The sequence below is a fragment of the Vipera berus genome (assembly GCF_964194415.1).
Source record: "Vipera berus genome assembly, chromosome: 4".
Lineage (NCBI taxonomy): Eukaryota > Metazoa > Chordata > Lepidosauria > Squamata > Viperidae > Vipera > Vipera berus.
In genome coordinates this window covers 10564377-10583721 of record NC_138206.1, presented here as the reverse complement: position 1 = coordinate 10583721, position 19345 = coordinate 10564377, and the positions used below count along the sequence as shown (strand labels likewise).

At 42.9% G+C, this 19345-nt stretch overlaps 1 protein-coding gene across 1 annotated transcript in view; it reads right to left on the bottom strand.

The window, feature by feature from the left end:
* Positions 1 to 19345, bottom strand: part of TYR (tyrosinase) — a gene marked incomplete at both ends in the record, with an annotated part of 68002 nt that overhangs the window by 34614 nt on the left and 14043 nt on the right. Inside the window, one exon of the mRNA XM_081327220.1 lies at positions 6391 to 6607. Within this exon, the coding sequence (XP_081183346.1) occupies positions 6391 to 6607 (217 nt within the window). The remainder of the gene's footprint in view (positions 1 to 6390; positions 6608 to 19345) is intronic.

Sequence of the window (19345 nt, the reverse complement as noted above, 5' to 3'; positions counted from 1 at the left end):
TGGCAAGTATTTTATCTTTTGCTGAATTATTAGCTATAATGTTTGCTGTCAGGGGGCATTCTGGAAGCTGAGAGATTGCTAAAATTAGGCTGGCTGGGGCTGGATCTGAGTCCCTGGTTTGTATGGGCAGTCTGCTGAGGCAGTCAGCATGTCCTAATTCCTTACCTGGTTTATGTATTAGTTGATAAGAATAGGCTGCTAAGAACGTTGACCATCTTAAGATTCTCGGGGAGAGAATTTGTGGTGTAATTTTATTCCAAGTAAATATGCCTAGCAGGGGTTTGTGATCTGTAAATATCGTAAATGGTCTTCCATACAGATAATCATGAAATTTTTTGACCCCTGCTACTATCGCTAGGGCTTCCCTGTCAATTTGTGCATAGTTTCTTTCAGCTTTGGTCAGAGTGCGGGAGTAGAAGGCTATGGGTCGTTGTGTGCCATCCTTGAATAGGTGACTTAAGACTGCCCCAATTCCGTAGGGAGAGGCATCGCAAGCGATGCATATTGGGGTGTCTTCTCTGAAAAGGGTGATGGTTGAGCTTTGACAGATAATCTTTTTTAACGATTGGAAACTATTTTCATGTTCCTTGGTCCAGGACCAAGTTGTACCCTTGTCGAGGAGCCTATGGAGAGGCTCTGCAATAGTGGCTTTGTGGGGAATGAAAGCATGGTAAAAGTTTAACAGACCCAAAAAGGATTGAAGCTCTTGCTTATTCCTAGGGCTGGGTGCGGTTTGAATAGCCCTTAGTTTCTCAGAGGTGGGGTGGATGCCCTGGCTATCGATTTTATACCCTAGGAATTCTGTAGAAGTGACTCCAATGGAGCACTTTTCCCGCTTAAGTTTGAGACCGGCTTCTCTGAGCCGGCTCAGCACAGCTGACAGCCTGTCAGCTAAACTAGCTTCATTTTCTCCGGCGATGAGAACATCGTCGAAATATGGGCAGACCCCGGGTATTCCTTTCAGGGTCTTTTCCATGATACCCTGGAAGATACCCGGGGCTGCAGATATGCCGAACTGAAGCCTCTTAACTTTAAAAGCACCGCGGTGGGTGACAATGGTTTGCGCTTCCGCGGTGTCGTCTGTGACAGGCAGCTGTAAATATGCCTGCGAGAGGTCAAGCTTGGCGAAAATGGTGCCAGAGCGGATGGAAGCAAATACGTCCCTTACCGCTGGCACCGGGTAAGCATGGGGGCTGAGGGCTAGGTTGACTGTCGCCTTATAGTCAGCGCATACTCTCACTTCGCCATTAGGTTTGATTGGGGTGACAATAGGGGTCTCCCAGGTTCCCCCATCTGTTGGCTCCAGCACCCCTAGACTCACGAGTCGGTCAAGCTCGTTTTCAATTTTTTCTTTGAGGGCAAAGGGTACCCTCCTAGCTCTTATTTTAATTGGTTGGATTGCTGGATTTAATTGCAGGGAAATGGGGGGACCTGTATATTTCCCTAAAGTGCCCTCGAAAACGTCGGCGTACTTTTCGCAAACGGCTTCCAGGCTGGGTGTTTGAATGGTATTAACCCCAGATAAGGCGATGCCTAGTGGCGTGAACCAGTTAAGCCCTATCAAGTTGGTACGGTTCCCTGGCGTAACTAAAACCTCCAGGGTGCCTTTGAACCCCTTATACTGTACAAGGACCTTGGCTTTCCCTTCCAACGGAATAGGGGTTTTCTGGAAGTCTGCAAGGTGAACCTGAGTTTGTTTCAGGGGAATTTGTCTTCGGCCTTTCAGACAGATCTCCTGATAGGTAGTTAGCGAAATTAAGGAGACCGCTGACCCTGAATCCACCTCCATGTGGCAAGGCACCCCCTGAATTCTGACCCAGACCTTAACCTTGGAACTTATGCAGTTTACCCTATCGATTGTCTCAACCCGGTTGCCTGGTGGGGTTTCCCTGTTGGCCTGGGCAGCTGGCCTACCTGGGGGGTTTGCCTCCACCTCATTGACGTTGTCCCGGCCCTTGCTGCGGCACACCGGCTTGATGTGGCCAGTCTTCCCGCAGTTGTGGCATTTTGCGTTCCTAAAACGGCAGCTTCCACGGGCATGGTTGCCCCCGCAGCTGGCACAGGCGGCTCGTTGCACGTAACGCGGGGGTGGCGGTGGAGGGTCCCTGACTCCTCGGCGGTCCGACGTTTTTCCCCTCCTCGGCTGTCGGTGCTCCATCCTGCGCTGTAGGGCTTCTCCATCGGTGAAATCTACCGACTCTCCGCTGTCGCTGAAGGTTGCGCTTTCCTGGTAGACGGTCGCCGGGGTCTCTGGGGTCGTGTTCGTCGGCTTCTTTTTGTGGCTGTGTTCATATGCCATGATCTCCCTGGTCAGCTCAGCCAGATTCATGTCAGGTTTGGACGTCAGTTTTTTTTGTAGCTTCTCGTCCCTCAGACCGATCACCACCTGGTCCCTGATGCGGTCTTCCAGGTCGGGGAAGCAGCAGTTCCGCGCGGCGTGTCTGACCCCGGCGATGAACTCGTTGGCGGGCTCGTCCTGCCGTTGTTTCTTTTGTGCGAATTGCACCCGCCAGTACAGTTCCGAGCGAGCCGGCATGTAGTACTTGTTCAGCTGGTCCACCAGGTCCGCGTAGGAGACGTCCGTGATGGGCACTGGGCTGAACAGCCCGACGGCTGCGTCGTACACCGGGGGCCCGCTGATGTACAGCAGGGCGGCGGCCTTTGCTCGGTCGTCAGTAATTTTACTGACGAGGAGAAATCCTTCAACTTGGCCGAGGTGTGATTGCCATCTCTCGGGATGGCGGGTATCAAACTCCCTCACACGGCCGAAGTTTGCCATGTCGTCCGGTCCTGGGTTGCTCCGATGGAAGTTAGAACTTCCGTGTCAGCTCTTGCCGGGAACTCTCTTCCTCGGCCGTGACTTCAGCTCCGGAGCGATCCCACCTTCGTCGCCAGTGAAGTAGCCGAAGGACCGCTCGGGACGACAGGCTAGTTAAACAACAAGTTTATTTGGAGCAAGACAAACAGAGAATAACTTGTCCGGCTTTTATAGCCGGCAGCTGGTAGCGAGGACCAATCAGATGTATTTATTTTGGCGCCGTGTCAGGCAGGGACCAATCAGCGACGTCTTCTGTTGACAGCTCCGGCTTCCGCGTGGTGTGGTGTTTTGACAGCCGCGAGCTGTCAGTGGCTGCGCCTGCGCAGTGTGGCGGACGCTTTGACAGCTCAGTCTTCTTCATGGTCCGGAGTTTGACAGCTGCGAGCTGTCAGTGGAGGCGCCTGCGCAGTACGGGGAACTTTGACAGCTGTCAAAGTTCCCGCGTGTATTCCTGTCAGGCGGCTTTCCTTATATATGCTTTGACGATGCTTTTGTACTGTTAACATATACACTCAAGGGAATGTTTACATCATGTTACATCATATATAATACAACTTTTTTTTCCCCCAGTGTTGAAAGAATAATCTTCAGGTCCAGTCCAAGCCGGGAATAAACAAGATGGAGGCTATTTGGAAAGAAGCTTCAGTTTATTGAGTTGCCAGAAACTTCAGCGACACAGCATGTTTCTGGAGTGGCTGACCAAATGGAGCTGGGATAGGTGGGCTTTTATACCTTCTTTGGGCTTTGTATTTGAGGTTCTTCCTGTTCCTGTGGCATGTACTTTGACCTGAGATTTTGGTATTCCAATGGTGGTGGGTTAATCCTATTATGTCGTAAAGGTCATGTTCTGTCCTTGGGAGTCTTTGTTTTTCTAATCCCATCAGCTCAAGCCTTCTCTGGGCCTATGACTGAAGGCATTTTGCTTATGGAGAGGTGCCCCAGTCTTTCCGAATAGGGTTATCAAAGCTGCATTACTACAGAGCTGGCCTGCTCAGTTTCTGCTCGGAGAAACTTGGGCAGAAAAGACTTTTAAGATTTTTTTTTTCCCTCCATGATTCCTTTGGCAAAATATAATATTCTGCCTTTTTTAGTATCCCCAAAATATTTCCTTCCCCGGATATGTGTGTGTGTGTGACTTCCTCCACTGGAGTTTCTTGCTTCCTTTCAGTTGCCTTTTGGGGGTGGGGAAACACCTCTGGGACAACCATGACCTCTCCTGGATGATTGAGAATTTCCATCGACCAGACATGTCAAACACAAGGCCCGGGGGCCGGATCCGGCCCGCGAAGTGGTTTCATGTGGCCTGCGAAGCCATCCTGGAAACAGTGAGGGAACGGCCCCCACTGCCTTGGCCCTGGCCCAGAGACCCTCCTCCTGCCAGAGACCCTCAGATCTGTCCCACTCCTGCCCAGGCCCCCATAGGCACCCTTGATGCGAACGATGAAGAGCTGGCCACGCCCACCCAGTAGGCCATACGCACTCTAGCCACGCCCACCCAGTAGGCCACGCCCACCCTGGCCATACCCACCCGGCCCCCTGAGGGCAACCGCAATGCTGATGCGGCCCTCAGTGAAATTGAGTTTGACACCCCTGCCATAGACAGTCTGGAGATTGAATTTGAAATTATTTGATCACAGATTTAAGAGCATAAAATAGAGCTGGAAAGGGGGAAAAGGAAAATGTCTACCTAAAACTATGTGTGTTGGAGAAAAGACTGCACTGGGGGCGGGGGGGGAGCAATAGGAATTTAATCACAGGATCGTTGAAATGGTTGAATCCAACTTGTTGTTCCATGCAGGAATTAAGATTGAAACCCACTCCAATTTGTCTCAGTCCTCCTTAAAGTGTGATCCTCGGTACTTGAATATAATAGGGAGGCCATTGAGTTCACCTATGGCCCCCTGCCAAATTAAAGCTTTTTAAATATATACTTCAGCCTCTACTGGATCACTGAATCATCCTGCCCTCTGCAATGATAACAAGTCTTAGCTTTCTTTGATATGTCAACCCTTCATGCGATCACATATCAAATCTTTCAGTCTCTTTTCAGAGAGATTAAGCCCTGGTCATTCCTATTGATTTTTATATATTGGTTCCAATTTCTCTGAATCCTTCTTAAAGTTCGACATCCAGAATTGAACAGACGATTTGATGTGAAAGCAGAATAAAATGGATGTGGATCAATCCCTTCCCATTATTTAGAATTATGCTTCTGTTGATCCAGCTTAAAACTGAAGTTCTCTTTTTTTTCATCCTTATTACATCAGTGACTGATGTACATTTTATAATTAATTAGTGTTTTGCTGAATTGGCCTTTTGAAGTGAATCAGGGATTTAGATCCAATTGCACAGGGTCTTTCTGAATTAAATCAACCCAATTAGATACTCTGATTCAAAGTCTTACATGAAATGGACTCAATTTTCCTAATTTAATCACTGAGTCAAGAGTCAATTACAGTTGCACAAAGACAGCTGGGTGATCCTGGGCCAAACACTTCTTCTTAGCCCTAGGAAGGGAGCAATAGCAAACCACTCCTGAAATCTTGGCAAGAAAACTGAAAGGATTAGACCACACAGCCATCATGAGTCATGACTGAGTTGAAGGCATGCACACACAGAGAAAAATCACAGGTCCACATTAATACATGTGACCATCTGAATCTGAATCAAATAGATTTTGAATCATTTAAAAGCTAATTCACACATCCCTCCTGCATAAATCTAAAGACACTACATCCTAGCCAGGATAAGTTCTCCAAAATTTTGTCCTTTAATAGAATTTGCAGAGAAGATTCTCTTTTTCTTAATGACCCTAGAACTGGTGCCTAGTTTAATGAAGAGAAGAGTGAGGGGTGACAGGATAGCAGTGTTCCAATATCTCAGGGGCTGCCCCAAAGAAGAGGGAGTCAAGCTATTCTCCAAAGCGCCTGAAGGCAGGACAAGAAGCAACGGATGGAAACTAATCAAGGAGAGATCTAGCCTAAAACTAAGGAGAAATTTCCTGACAGTGAGAATAATTAATCAGTGGAATGACTTGCCTCCAGAATTTGTGGGTGCTCCAACACTGGAAGTTTTTAAAGAAGAGATTGGACAACCACATGTCTGAATTGATACAGGGTTTCCTGTTTGAGTAGGGGGTTGGATTATATTGGTGGGATGGGAGAACCCTGTTTGAGAAATATAAAATAAAATATAAATAGTAAACTTTGATGAATGGAGGCAAATAAATGTATCCCAAGCTAATGTTGCAGGATCCAATGTGGGTTGGTCACAGTTTAGTTTTCCAAGCTTTTGGACTCATGCTGGAATCCATCCTCTCTCACCAGAATGAGTAGAGACAAAACTCATTTAACAGCTGTCTTGTTTAGCAACAGGAAGCTTGGCCTCAATTGGGGACCCACAAGTCGAGGACCATCTATATATTTCGCATGGCATAACAGAATACAGTATTCATTGGTTAAAAATCCACCAAAACAGCATACAAAATGCGTAACAAAACATCAAAGAGGACTAGCTCTAAAACTGATACACAATATTGCATTCGAAATGATGAAAAGAGGAGGAAATCTTACCCTCCAAAGTATTCCGGAAACTGAAGTTAGCCATTTTATCCATGGTCCCAGTTTCATATTGCGTCAGACTTAAGCAGAATTCGACGTCAGCTGAAGTCGGAAGCCGAGGCGTTCTTCTTTTATCATGATTGCCAGGATTTCGAAGGACGGGCCCTTCATTCGTTCCATTACAAAGTGCTTGGCGGCTGTTGTACTCTTCGGATTGGGTGCAGATGACCTAAGAGAGGAGATGGAAGACCGCATCAAACTTCAAAACCGTGAAGTTCCAATTCAGATGAATGAACCTTTATTGTCAAAGTACAACCATGTATACACTGAGATTGGCTGAGCCTCCCTTCGTTCCCCCATCCCCAACTTACAGTGACACAAACCCTCCATCTTATTACACCATGTGAGCTAATTGCACAATGAATCGGCCTCGCAAGTCAATCATGCATAAAGTTTATAAAATTATATCCCGTTCAAAAGCCTAACAGCCCATGGATAAAAGCTGTTCTTCAACCTGCTGGCTATACTCCTATATCTCCTACCCTAGATCTGCATAGATAAACAAGTAAGAATGGAGGCAAATTTATTTTATCCCAGGATAATGTTGCAAGATCCAATCTGAATTGGTCACCGGGCTCCAGCACAGGTCTGAAAGTTGGAAACTAAGCCTCCAGTCCCAGTGACTGATCCAGATTGGATCCTGCGCAAACAAGCATCCGCAAATGTCCCTCATAGGATCAGTAAGTGTGGCTATAATACAGGGGTCTTCAAAGCTGGTAACTTTTAAGACTTGTGGACTTCAAATCCCAGAATTCCTCAGGATTTCAAGGGAAGAATTCCCAGAATTCCTTATGCTAGCTGAGGAATTCTGGGAGTTGAAGTCCACAAGTATTAAAGTTGCCAGGTGTGAAGACCTGTGGTCTAATATATGTATGTCCCAATACGTATTCACTTATAGGTTAACAAAGAAATATCTTTCGATCAAATAAAATTTGCCATGAAACTGAGGCTGCTGCAGTCAGTTCAGCGATTGTATCTTTTTTATATTCTAGTAGTGGAATGTTTTAGTTTGGTATGAATGGATGCTGACTCCTTGTTTTCTAATGAATATATACATGTCTTAATTAAAGTATTTGAAATAATACCCAGCAGGAAATACATCAGTAAAAATAATCATTCTTGAAAAAAATGTCTTAGCTGAGTAATATTATGAACAGTGGAAAATATAAAACATTTTGTGTGGTCCTTCGTGCTTTCTGAGCATCGTTGTTTTCTTGAAGATGTTTCATTACCCAACTAGGTAATATCTTCAGGGCACTGATGATGCTACTAGTTGGGTAATGAAATGTCTGCAAGAAAACAATCAATCTCAGAAAGCATTAAGGATCTTATACTTCAACCCTGAGCTACATATATTCTCTTCTATTGGTATACAACATTATCCTATGAATTGATTCTATATGCACCTTCCACATGTGTTAGATTTCAATTCCCATTATCCCCCAACTAGCATTTTAGCTTGGTTGTATGGAACTTAAAAGATGAACATTATGGAACCAGAAATCTAATATGAAATGGAAAAACACATAATTAGCAAATTAGCAAAGATTAGCAAAGATTAATAAATAAATTTATTCAGAAATAAATTTATTGAGTGTGTTTAATGGGACTTGAATTGCATTTCATAGCAATTTGGGAAGATACACATAATGGAAAAAAGTGTGTTTGATGCAAAAATCAAGGACACACAATCCAATCTTTATTTTATTTATTTTTATTTTATTAGACTTATATACCGCCCTTCTCCCGTAGGACTCAGGGCGGTTCACAAGGTTTTTTAAAAACAATACAAGAAGTTACAAAAATTAAAAACAATTCAAATGATTACACTAACCTTGAACTAAAAACCCCAATTACAATTAAAATACAATTAAAACCCCAGTTAATACTCTCAGTCCAGGCCAGAAAGCTCGAAGAGCCAGGTTTTCAGGTCTTCAGGTCCCGGCGGAATGAGCGAAGGGCAGGGGCAGTCCTAAGCTCTATTGTTTAGGACACTCCATAAATAATAGTTGTGTATACTATAGTTCAAAGATGAGTGTAGGCAATGACCAGACTGAACACAAGGGTGAGGTCAAACACATCAACACTACTGCTCCATAACAGATTTAAGTCCAGGTCCCTTGAAGTCTCAACCCTGACTGCTCTTTAGAAGGCCAGATCCTGAAGCTAAAACTCAAATACTTTGGCCACCTAATGAGAAGGAAGGACTCACTGGAGAAGAGCCTAATGCTGGGAAAGATTGAGGGCAATAGAAGAAGGGGACGACAGAGAATGAGGTGGTTGGATGGAGTCACTGAAACAGTAGGCGTGAGCTTAGATGGACTCCAGAAGATGGTAGAGGACAGGAAGGCCTGGAGGAACATTGTCCATAGGGTCGCGATGGGTCGAACACGACTTCGCAACTAACAACAACAACAACCCTTGAAGTCAGTTGACTCTTACCTGGCACCAATTTGCCTTGATCATTTGTAGGTCAGATAATAGAATAGAATAGAATAGAATAGAATAGAATAGAATAGAATAGAATAGAATAGAATAGAATAGAATAGAATAGAATAGAATAGAATAGAATAGAATAGAATAGACCAAATGGACCAGAACAGAACAGAATAGAATACAGCAGGAAGGGACCTTGGAGGTCTTCTAGTCCAGCCCCTTGCTCGAGCAGGAGAACCTATATCATTTCAGACAAGTGACTGTCTAGTCTCTTCTTAAAAATCTCCAGTGATGGAGCACCCACGATTTCTGGTGGCAAGCTGTTCCACTGGTTGATTGTCCTCACTGATAGGAAGTTTCTCCTTAATTCCAGGTTGCTTCTCTCTTTGGTCAGTTATACAAAGTAAAGCAGTTGCTGGTTGTGTCTTATAAATGTCTTTTGCAAAACTACAACCTACACTGAAGAAAATAAGCCAAATCTTCAAGCCAACAAGATACAATCACAGCAATTTCTATATACTGTAATTATATGCTGAAGGAAAAGGAAGGAATGGATTAAATTTGGTAAACAGAACATCTGATGAACTCTGGAAGGAAATGTGTAGCATCATAAGGAAGAAACAAACAAAAATGTCCTCAAATACACAAAATAGCATTGTTGTTAGACTATTATATACACAAAAATGGAAAGACTCACTAATACCCACAATGGAGGAATGGTTCATGAAGATGTGCTAGGCTGCATTAACAGAGGGATAGGATCAAGATCATGTGAAGTGTTAATACCACTTTACAATGCCTTGGTAAGGCCACACTTGGAATACTGCATCCAGTTTTGGTCACCATGATGTAAAAAAGATGTTGAGACTCTAGAAAGAGTACAGAGAAGAGCAACAAAGACGATCAGGGCACTGAAGGCTACAACATATAGGGAACGGTTGCTGGAATTGGGTATGTCTGGTTTAATGAAGAGAAGGGTGAGGGGGGACATGATAGCAGTCTTCCAATCTCTCAGGGGCTGCCCCAAAGAAGAGGGAGTCAAGCTATTCTCCAAAGCACCTGAAGGCAGGACAAGAAGCAACGGATGGAAACTAATCAAGGAGAGAAGCAACCTAGAACTAAGGAGAAACTTCCTGACAGTGAGAACAATTAACCAGTGGAACAACCTGCCTCCAGAAGCTGTGAATGCTCCAACACTGGAAGTTTTTAAGAAAAGACTGGACAGCCATTTGTGTGAAATGGTATAAGGTTTCCTGCCTGAGCAGGGGGTTGGACTAGATGACCTCCAAGGTCCCTTCCAACTTTATTATTATTATTATTATTATTATTATTATTATTATTATTATTATTATTATTATTATTATTATTATTATTATTATTAATATGACACAATGAGCAGCGATGGCAAAATTAACTGGTTTGATTAGAGAAAGATAAACAACTACATCTATCAGTGATTAGAAACTCCTTATGGGTTTTTCTCTGGAAAAAAAAACAGAGCTTGTGAATTATGGGTGTGAAGAAGATTATAAAATTTAGTTTATGGAAAAAAGGAAATTATGAATTAACCGTGGAGAGGATAAAAACAAAATCTATTTATAGCTGCTACCAAAAAGATCAGACGCCATTTCTTTTATCATCTTTTTTTTCTTTCTTTTTCTGTTTCCTTTCTTACTGATTCACTTTTCTCTCTTATTTTCTTTGCTTCTTTTCTAATATTCGTATTGTTTAACATTTCTTCAATAAAAAGTATATATATATATATATATACACATACACACACACACACATACACATATATACACACACATACACATATATACACACACATACACATATATACACATATATACACTTATATATACATATATACACATATATACATATATATACACACACATATATATACATATATACACACATATATACATATATACATATATGTACATATATGTATACATACATATATATACATACATATATATACATATACATATATGTGTAAATTAACTAAAAATAGTTAACAAGCATTTTACATATACATATATATATACATATACATATATACATACATATACATATATACATACATACACATACATATACATATACATATACATATACATATACATATACATACATACATACATACATACATACAAACATACATACATACATACATACATACATATATATATATATATATATATATATATAATCAAGTTTGCCCTAGTATACAGTATACATATCTCAAAAGTTCTTTTATTCCTCTAGATACATTGACAATGGAACATCCTTTTGGCCTTTGTTCACGCTCACCATAAATAGCAATGCTACTGTTTGGATGCTTTCCTTATATGTTTAAAAATTGAATAGGCATGGTTCATTTTATAGAAAGAAAAAACTGGCTCTCTCCATTTGAAACAAACAGAGACATCCTATAGCACACCCATGCAAAGGAAGGCATATTATCTTATGCATTGAAAAACATAGCTGTTTTCGCTTTAGATAAAGAGACATTTGTTTAGTTATAAATAAGAAGGCATCTGCTTTCACTCTGAGATAAGGAAACCTTTGTTTGTAATAAGCTAGTACATTCCATTCTCTTGATAACAATTGGCTAAATTTCCAAACTTCAGAGACCTAAAGAGAACGTGTCTAGTTTAATGAAAAGAAGGATTAGGGATGACAAGGTAGCAGTCTTCCAATATCTCAGGGGCTGCCACAAAGAAGAGGGAGTCAAGCTATTCTCTAAAGCACCTGAAGAGCAATAAATCAATGGCTGGAAACTAATCAAGAAGAGGACCAACCTAGAGCTAAGGAGAAATTTCCTGACAAGTGAGAACAATTAACCAGTGGAACGGCTTGCCTCCAGAAGGTATGGGTGCTCTAACACTGGAGGTTTTTAAGAAGAGACTGGATAACTATTTATTTGAAATAGTATGGAGTTTCCTGCTTGAGCAGAGGGTTGGACTAGAAGACCTCCAAGGTCCCTTTCAACTTTGCTATTCCATTATTCTGTTAATAGAAGTGATGCAGTCACACACAGACACACACAAAGAATTGGGTGATGTTGAATATATCTAAGGGAACACCTGCTGCCGGCATCATCTTCCCATCGTCCTGTGCGCTCCCACAGGGAGGGCCTTCTCAGGGTACCGCCGGTTAATGAATGCCGGCGGGTTATTCCCAGGGGAAGGGCGTTCTCTGTAGGTGCGCCTGCCCTATGGAACCAACTACCCACAGAACTTAGGACTGTCCCCGACCTTCGCTCATATCGCCGGGACCTGAAAACATGGCTCTTCGATCTGTTTGGTCCAGACTGTGGGGTTGTTAATTTAACTGGGTTTTAGATTTACTCTTCGGGCTTGAATTTAATTTGTTTTAATTGTTTTTATTTTTTGTATTCATGGTTTTAACTGCCCTGTAAACCGCCCTGAGTCCTATGGGAATAGGGCGGTATACAAATCCAATAAAATAAAAATAAATAAAATAAATATTTTTTTTTATTTAAAAAGTTTTACAATACATTTTGACTTTAATCCCCCCCTCCCCCACCCCTATCTAACCCTCCCTATCCCTCTCCCCCATTCCCTCCTCCCCCCCCCCCGACTTCCCAGAGCTAAATACAGGGTATAAAATCAAAAGACAAACATAAGCACCCCTATGTTATCAACAATAAACTATTAATTCTATCTCCCTCTAGCTCATATAAAATGAATACAAACAATATTATTATTACAAATAAAGTAAAAAAAAGAGGAAAACAGAAAAAGAGCTTTACTCAGAATAGATTTTCTTAATCCCAGTCCTTATTCATATTAATTTCAAAAAAAAGAAAAAAAACTTTCACCTACTATTTACATTCTCCAACCTTTCTCTAATTTCTAAACAAATTCTCAGTTACGCGCCAAAAGCGCCTATCTCTATTAACCTTGATAATCTCCAACCAAACTAAACTATGATCAAAAATAGTTCTTGCATGTATCACACCAAATGTCTCGCAGTTCCAAATCATCCTTGAGTTCAAATAAAAAGAGTAAAAAAAAGGTTTAAGCAGTCTGTAAGACAACTTGTTGTTAATTAGGAGCTTGCATACCCATTCTTAGTTCAACACATACTTTTAGTCCATAACCCTAATATACTTTTCTAACAAGCAAATAACATCAATCTTAAATTGTGTTAAATATTAAAAAAAAACTTTCTTTCTCCTCTATGATAAATTTAATCCATTAACATTCGAATTTAAAAATTTAATCACCAATCTTGACGCTCCAAAGCTTTTGGAGCACGTCTGTCATGACCCCCAAAACTTCTTTGGACCGCGCCCCTCCCACAGCTTCACTGTAAGTACACTTTGGAGATTCCATAACTTTCTGCTGGTCTTGCTCTTGCTCTCGTCTCGCTCTTCTTAGGGCGGCACGCGTCATCCTCTGGCCTCCTGCAACAACCGATGAGACTGTATCTTGATCCCCTCCAACACCATTGTCCTCTATCTGTCTATCTGCAACATCTTGAAGCTTTCCCTTGCCGTATCCCTTTACAGCTTCCAAAAATGATAGGGGGGTTGCTTTTAACACATTGCTATAAAAATCACGTGCCTGGGCCACAGTAACCAGACGATGTCTTTTACCTTCGTGCGTCACCACCAGTCCAACTGGAATCTCCCATCTAAACTTAATATCACATTTCTTAGGTTCCTGTACTAGAAATGCAAAATCTTTCCTTCTCCTTAAAATCTTCGGAGGAATCTCTTTTAAAACCAAGACTTCTTGCTCAGCCACTACCAATTTAGTATCATAAGCAGCTTGAATGACTTCATCTCTAATTACTCTCTTTGTAAAATAGACCACCACATCTCTGGGTAACTTCCTCTGTCTTGCAATCCATGAATTTACACGAAAAATTTTGTCCATATTTCCCTCAATTTCAGATGCTGGCTGGCCCAATACCCCTTCCAGAGCCTCAGAGATCAGCTGCTTTAAATCTTCTTTACAATTCTCCTTTAAACCCCTGATTCTAATAGCATACTGCATCTGATGATACTGAACAAGACTCAATTCTCCGTCCATTTTATCCCTTATATTTTCATTTTCTAATACCTTTGCTTCTAATATAGAGTTCTTTTGACTGAGATCCTTCACTTTTACATCCAGCTGTTGCACACATTCAGCTACAGATTCAATCATAGACAACATGTCCACCCTCATTGCTCTAAACCTCTCTTCCATCTTCTTCTCCAATTTCTCCATTTTCTCCTCCATTTTCTCCTCCAGCTTTTTCAACTTTTCATCCATCATGTCAGACATCAATTGTGAATGCTTTCCAAGAGCATCTTGTAAATCCTTAAGCGTCAATGCCGGAGGAGGTGCAGGAGGAAGCAAAGCTTGCAATGAGGTCTGTTGCACCAGGGAAGACCCCGCACTCCGAAGAGCTTTAGAAGTTTTAGCCGCCATCTTCCCCCACTTTCACTTATTGCGCACTTTCACTTAAAGCTATAAAATCCATTGAGCTAGAGAGTAAAGATAAGAGTCCACATCACCTTGACCTCCTGTACCGCTCTGCCTGCATCTTGATAATCAAAAGTATTTCCTTTTGGCAGGGGTGGTTGCTAACGCCTGGCTCTGCTCCATAAATCCCGGAGCAGGGGCGCTGCGCAGCTCGGAGCAACCCAGGCTTCGGGGGGGCTCAATCCTTCAGCCGCCCAAACTCTCAGCTCAGGCGGCCCCGGAGAGCTCAACCCCTACCTGGGGCCTCACCCCCTCCTCTTCTCCCGAGGAGGGGGCTTCAAATCCATCTAAACAGCTGATCGGCGCTGTTTACGATGGAAAAACACAGCTGCGGAGCGGGCAGCCCGAAAACGGCTGTCTTCGGCGTCACGTCGCCACCGGAAGTTCCAAAATATTTTTGAGTCTGCATTGATTGTTGTGTTTCATTTCTGCCTTGGAACAAACCCAGAGGTGGGGTCTTAATCCTTCTGACATTAATCACATATGGCTAGTCCTTCACTTATAGCCACAATTGGGCCCCGTGTGAGCCACGCTTGATTTTACCATCTGTTTTGCCATGCTTGTTAAGGGAAACCACTGCAGTTGTTAAGTGAATCCAAGTTCTCCCATTGACTTTGCTTGTTGGAAGCCTACTGGGAAGGCCATAAATAGCAATCACATGACCACAGGACGCTGCAACCTTCATCAATGGCCAGTTGCCAAGTGCGCAAATGTGGATCACATGACTCTGGGGATGCTTCAATGGTCCTTAGTGTAAAGACTTGTAAGTCTCGTGGTGCCATTATAACTTTGAACGGTTGTAAGCTGAGAGGTCTCTGTATGCTGTATTCTCTTCTCACATAGCTTCTTGGATATCTTTCATCCAAGACAGTGTGATGGTGATAGTCATTCCCCACTCTTACGTTTATTTTGTTTTTTCTGCAAGTATCTGTTTGGTTTTCTAGGCAGAACAATGGAGTAGGTAGCCATTTCTTTCTGCAGGGGAATTATTCAGAATTAAGTGAGGGTACCTGTGGACAGATTGAGACACAGTGCTGGAAAACCATGCTTCTATTGTCCCAAAGCTGCTTTTTCAAAAGGCAACCGGATTTTGCTTTGCCTTGAAGACATTTCGCTTCTCATCCAAGAAGCTTCTTCAGTTCTGACTTTTTCTTCAGACAGAACTGAAGAAGCTTCTGGGATGAGAAGTAAAACGTCTTCAAGGAAAAACAAAATCCAGTTGCCTTTTGAAAAAGCACCGTTGGGACAACCATGACCTGGATGACTGAGAATCTCCGTACACACCTGCTTCTGTTGGCGCAGCCGATAAGCCAGTTTTCATTTCTGAATCAGGCTGTTTTGCTTTGCTCTGTATTCTCATTACTCAATATATTTTTTTCCAGACGATTAAAGCACCTATTAAATGGACCGATTCCTTACCATGACCCAATGCCATTACAAAAAGAAGCCCAGAGGATTTTTCCCTCTTGTTCATCGCCAGAGAGTTTTGATATACGCCCTTGTTTTCTTCTGATTCTTTCCTGTCCTTTATGCACTGTGTCAATAAAGAACAATTCTACCATCACTGTCAGAAATATTGCAAAGAACTAAGTCAAAATCTGGCCTTTGCTTCATGTTGTTATGACAACAATGTTTCTTCCTGGCGCATTTTGACATTCCAAAGGAACGCCCACCCCCCTACTTTGTTTGTAACCTTTCTACTAATGTGTTTTCATACTTACAGTATAAAGATTTCAAAAGTACAGAATACCAAACCTATCCCACACGACACCGATTGTCATGCTGCAAGTTTACACAGCGAGCTACAGTTCTTGAAAGTCAAACAGCGTTTAATGTCCAGAATTTTGATTCATCCCAATTAGAGAAAGCTGCTGCTACTCTTGAATAGTGAAGTTTCGAGAGCGATTGCATCGAGTAATGATTTTCGGATTGATTTCTTCGGCACAACCGCTTTGTGAAAAATGAAGCTCACAGATGAGTTTAGACAAGAGAGTGGTGCAACCTCAAAGGAAGCAAGCTCACCAAGCTTAGGAACCCCTCTTTCCCATTTATTTTTCACCTCATTTCTAATGCCTTTGGAACTTTAGATATTAACAAAGTAAGGATCCACTTTGTTCAAGACGAATCGCAATTTTGCCGGGGCCTGGAGGTGTGTGCTTGTGTGTTTCTGCATAAATAATTCTGCAATGAAAAATAGAAAGAGCTGAGGCCAGTAGCACATCCTCAATGCTAGTACAGTGTCAGCTGTTTTTGCGGGCCAGTAATGGCGAACCTTTTCGAGACCGAGTGCCCAAACTGCAACCCAAAGCCTATGTATCATTGGGTGCTGGGTGGGCGTGGCCCTTTGGGTGGGCATGGCCCATTGGGTGGGCGTCGCCGCGGTGGTAACGGCAGACTGGGTGGGACTAAAAAGTTCAATCCATCAATTCCAACTTTGCGAGATCTTTTTATTTCCCCGCGAGAAGTTGAAATTGATTGATTGATTGAACCTTTTTTTTCCTTGCACACAGCGGCGGAGGCCTAAAAAGAAAATGTTTGATAAATCCCAGCTGAAGGCCTAGGACTGGGGCGACGGCATGCATGCCCACAGAGAGGGCTCTGCGTGCCACCTTTGGCACCCGTGCCATAGGTTTGCCACCACGGTTGTGGGCTCTACTGCATATATATGTTTGTGAGACCACCTCTCTCCAGGTACATCAAAATTAGCTGGAGAGGCATGCTACCAGTTGTATTTATGAAAAAGAGCTTTATTGGATCAGTTTTACCTGTCGTGACTGCTCAGAATCACATAGATGAGATGAGTGGGCATACAAATTGAAAATCTGTATCTATCTATCTATCTATCTATCTATCTATCTATCTATCTATCTAGGTGGAGCAGTGGGCTAATGCCTCCTTAAGTAACACCAGCTGCCTGCAATTAGTGCAGGTTCGCGTCCCACCAGGCTCAAGGTTGACTCAGCCTTCCATCCTTCCGAGGTAGGTAAAATGAGGACCCAGATTGTTGGGGGCAATTAAGCTGACTTTGTAATAATGCCGCTTGGGGTGTGTGTGAAAGCCCTAATAAGCAGGCATGTACATAGAATGAAGGCTATTGCTAAGCACATTGTGCTTTAGATTGTAAGCCGCCCTGAGTCTTCGGAGAAGGGCGGGATATAAATGGGATTTTAAAAAATATCTATCTATGTATCTATCATTTATCCAGGGCTTTTTTTGTCATAGAACGCTCAGAACGGAGTTCCGGCACCTTTTTTGGATGGAACCTTGTAGGGTAGGCAAGGTGGGTTGTATGACATGTGTGAGTTCCGGCACCATTTTCTTTTACAAAAAAAGCACTGCATTTATCTATCTCTATCCCTATCCCTATCCCTATCCCCTATCTCCTCCCTCTCCCTCTGCCTATCCTGTAGGGGTGCATTGGTTCAGTGGTTAAAGAGGCTGAATTTGTCAGCTGGAAAGTTGACAGCCTGGGTTCAAGACCCAATCACTGTGTGATGGGTTGAGTTCCCATTCCTTGCCCCAGTTCCTGCCCACCTAGCAGTTAGAAGGTGTGCAAATGCAAGTAGATTAATAGCTACCACTTTGGTGGGAAGGTAAAAGAGTGTTTTGTGCACCTTGGTGTATAGCCATGCTGGCCACATAACCACAGAAAATGTCTTTGGACAACTCTGGCTCCCTCAGCTAAGAAACGGAGATAAGTACTGGTCCCTAGATGCACACATGACTGGACAGGGGAAATCTTTATTCTCCTGTCCAGTCTATCCCTATCCCTATCCCTCTGTTCTTGTCCCTATCCCTCTGTCCTTGTCTATCTGTCTGTCTAAACACAAAATAGGTCCAGCCAGTCTGGTATGCCTTTTGTGAAGGTACACTATCCCCTCCATCTTGGCGTTTCTCTTTTGTCCTTTCAAAAGTCAGGCATGGTGTACTCTGGCCATTAAATATCTTCAGTTCTAACTGAACAATTTTCACTTCCCCATCACCCAGCTTTAACACAAGATTTCGTGATAGTTCAACAGTCAGAGGTCTTTATAGAGATATATGTACACTTTAAACACATAACCAATCATGCCATAATATAAATGGAGTCATACTGTTCCCTTTCAGAGAACCAATGTGCAGAAGGAAGAGTGAGAATAAGTTGTTGTTAGTTGCGAAGTCGTGTCCGACCCATCGCGACCCTATGGACAACGTTCCTCCAGGCTTTCCTGTCCTCTACCATCTTCTGGAGTCCATTTAAGCTCACGCCTACTGCTTCAGTAACTCCATCCAGCCACCTCATTCTCTGTTGTCCCCTTCTTCTCTTGCCCTCAACCTTTCCCAGCATTAGGCTCTTCTCCAGTGAGTCCTTCCTTCTCATTAGGTGGCCAAAGTATTTGAGTTTTAGCTTCAGGATCTGGCCTTCTAAAGAGCAGTCAGGGTTGATCTCCTCTAGGACTGACCAATTTGAATGCCTTGCAGTCCAAGGGACTCACAGGAGTCTTCTCCAGCACCAGAGTTCAAAGGCCTCAATTCTTTGGCGCTCAGCCTTTCTTAGGGTCCAACTTTCACTGCCATACATTGCAACTGGGAAGACCATAGCCTTGACTATACGCACTTTTGTTGACAGGGTGATGTCTCTGCTTTTTAGTGTGCTGTCTAGATTTGCCATGGCTTTCCTCCCGAGGAGCAAGCATCTTTTAATTTCTTGGCTACAGTCCCCATCTGCAGTGATCTTGGAGCCCAGGAAAATAAAATCTGTCACTACCTCCATTTCTTCCCCATCTATTTGCCAGGAATTGAGAGGGCTGGATGCCATGATCTTGGTTTTCTTAATGTTTAGTTTCAACCCAACTTTTGCACTCTCCTTCTTCACTCGCAACAAGAGACTCTTCAGTTCCTCTTCACTTTCTGCCATTAGAGTGGTATCATCTGCATATCTTAGGTTGTTGATATTTCTTCCAGCAATCTTAATTCCAACT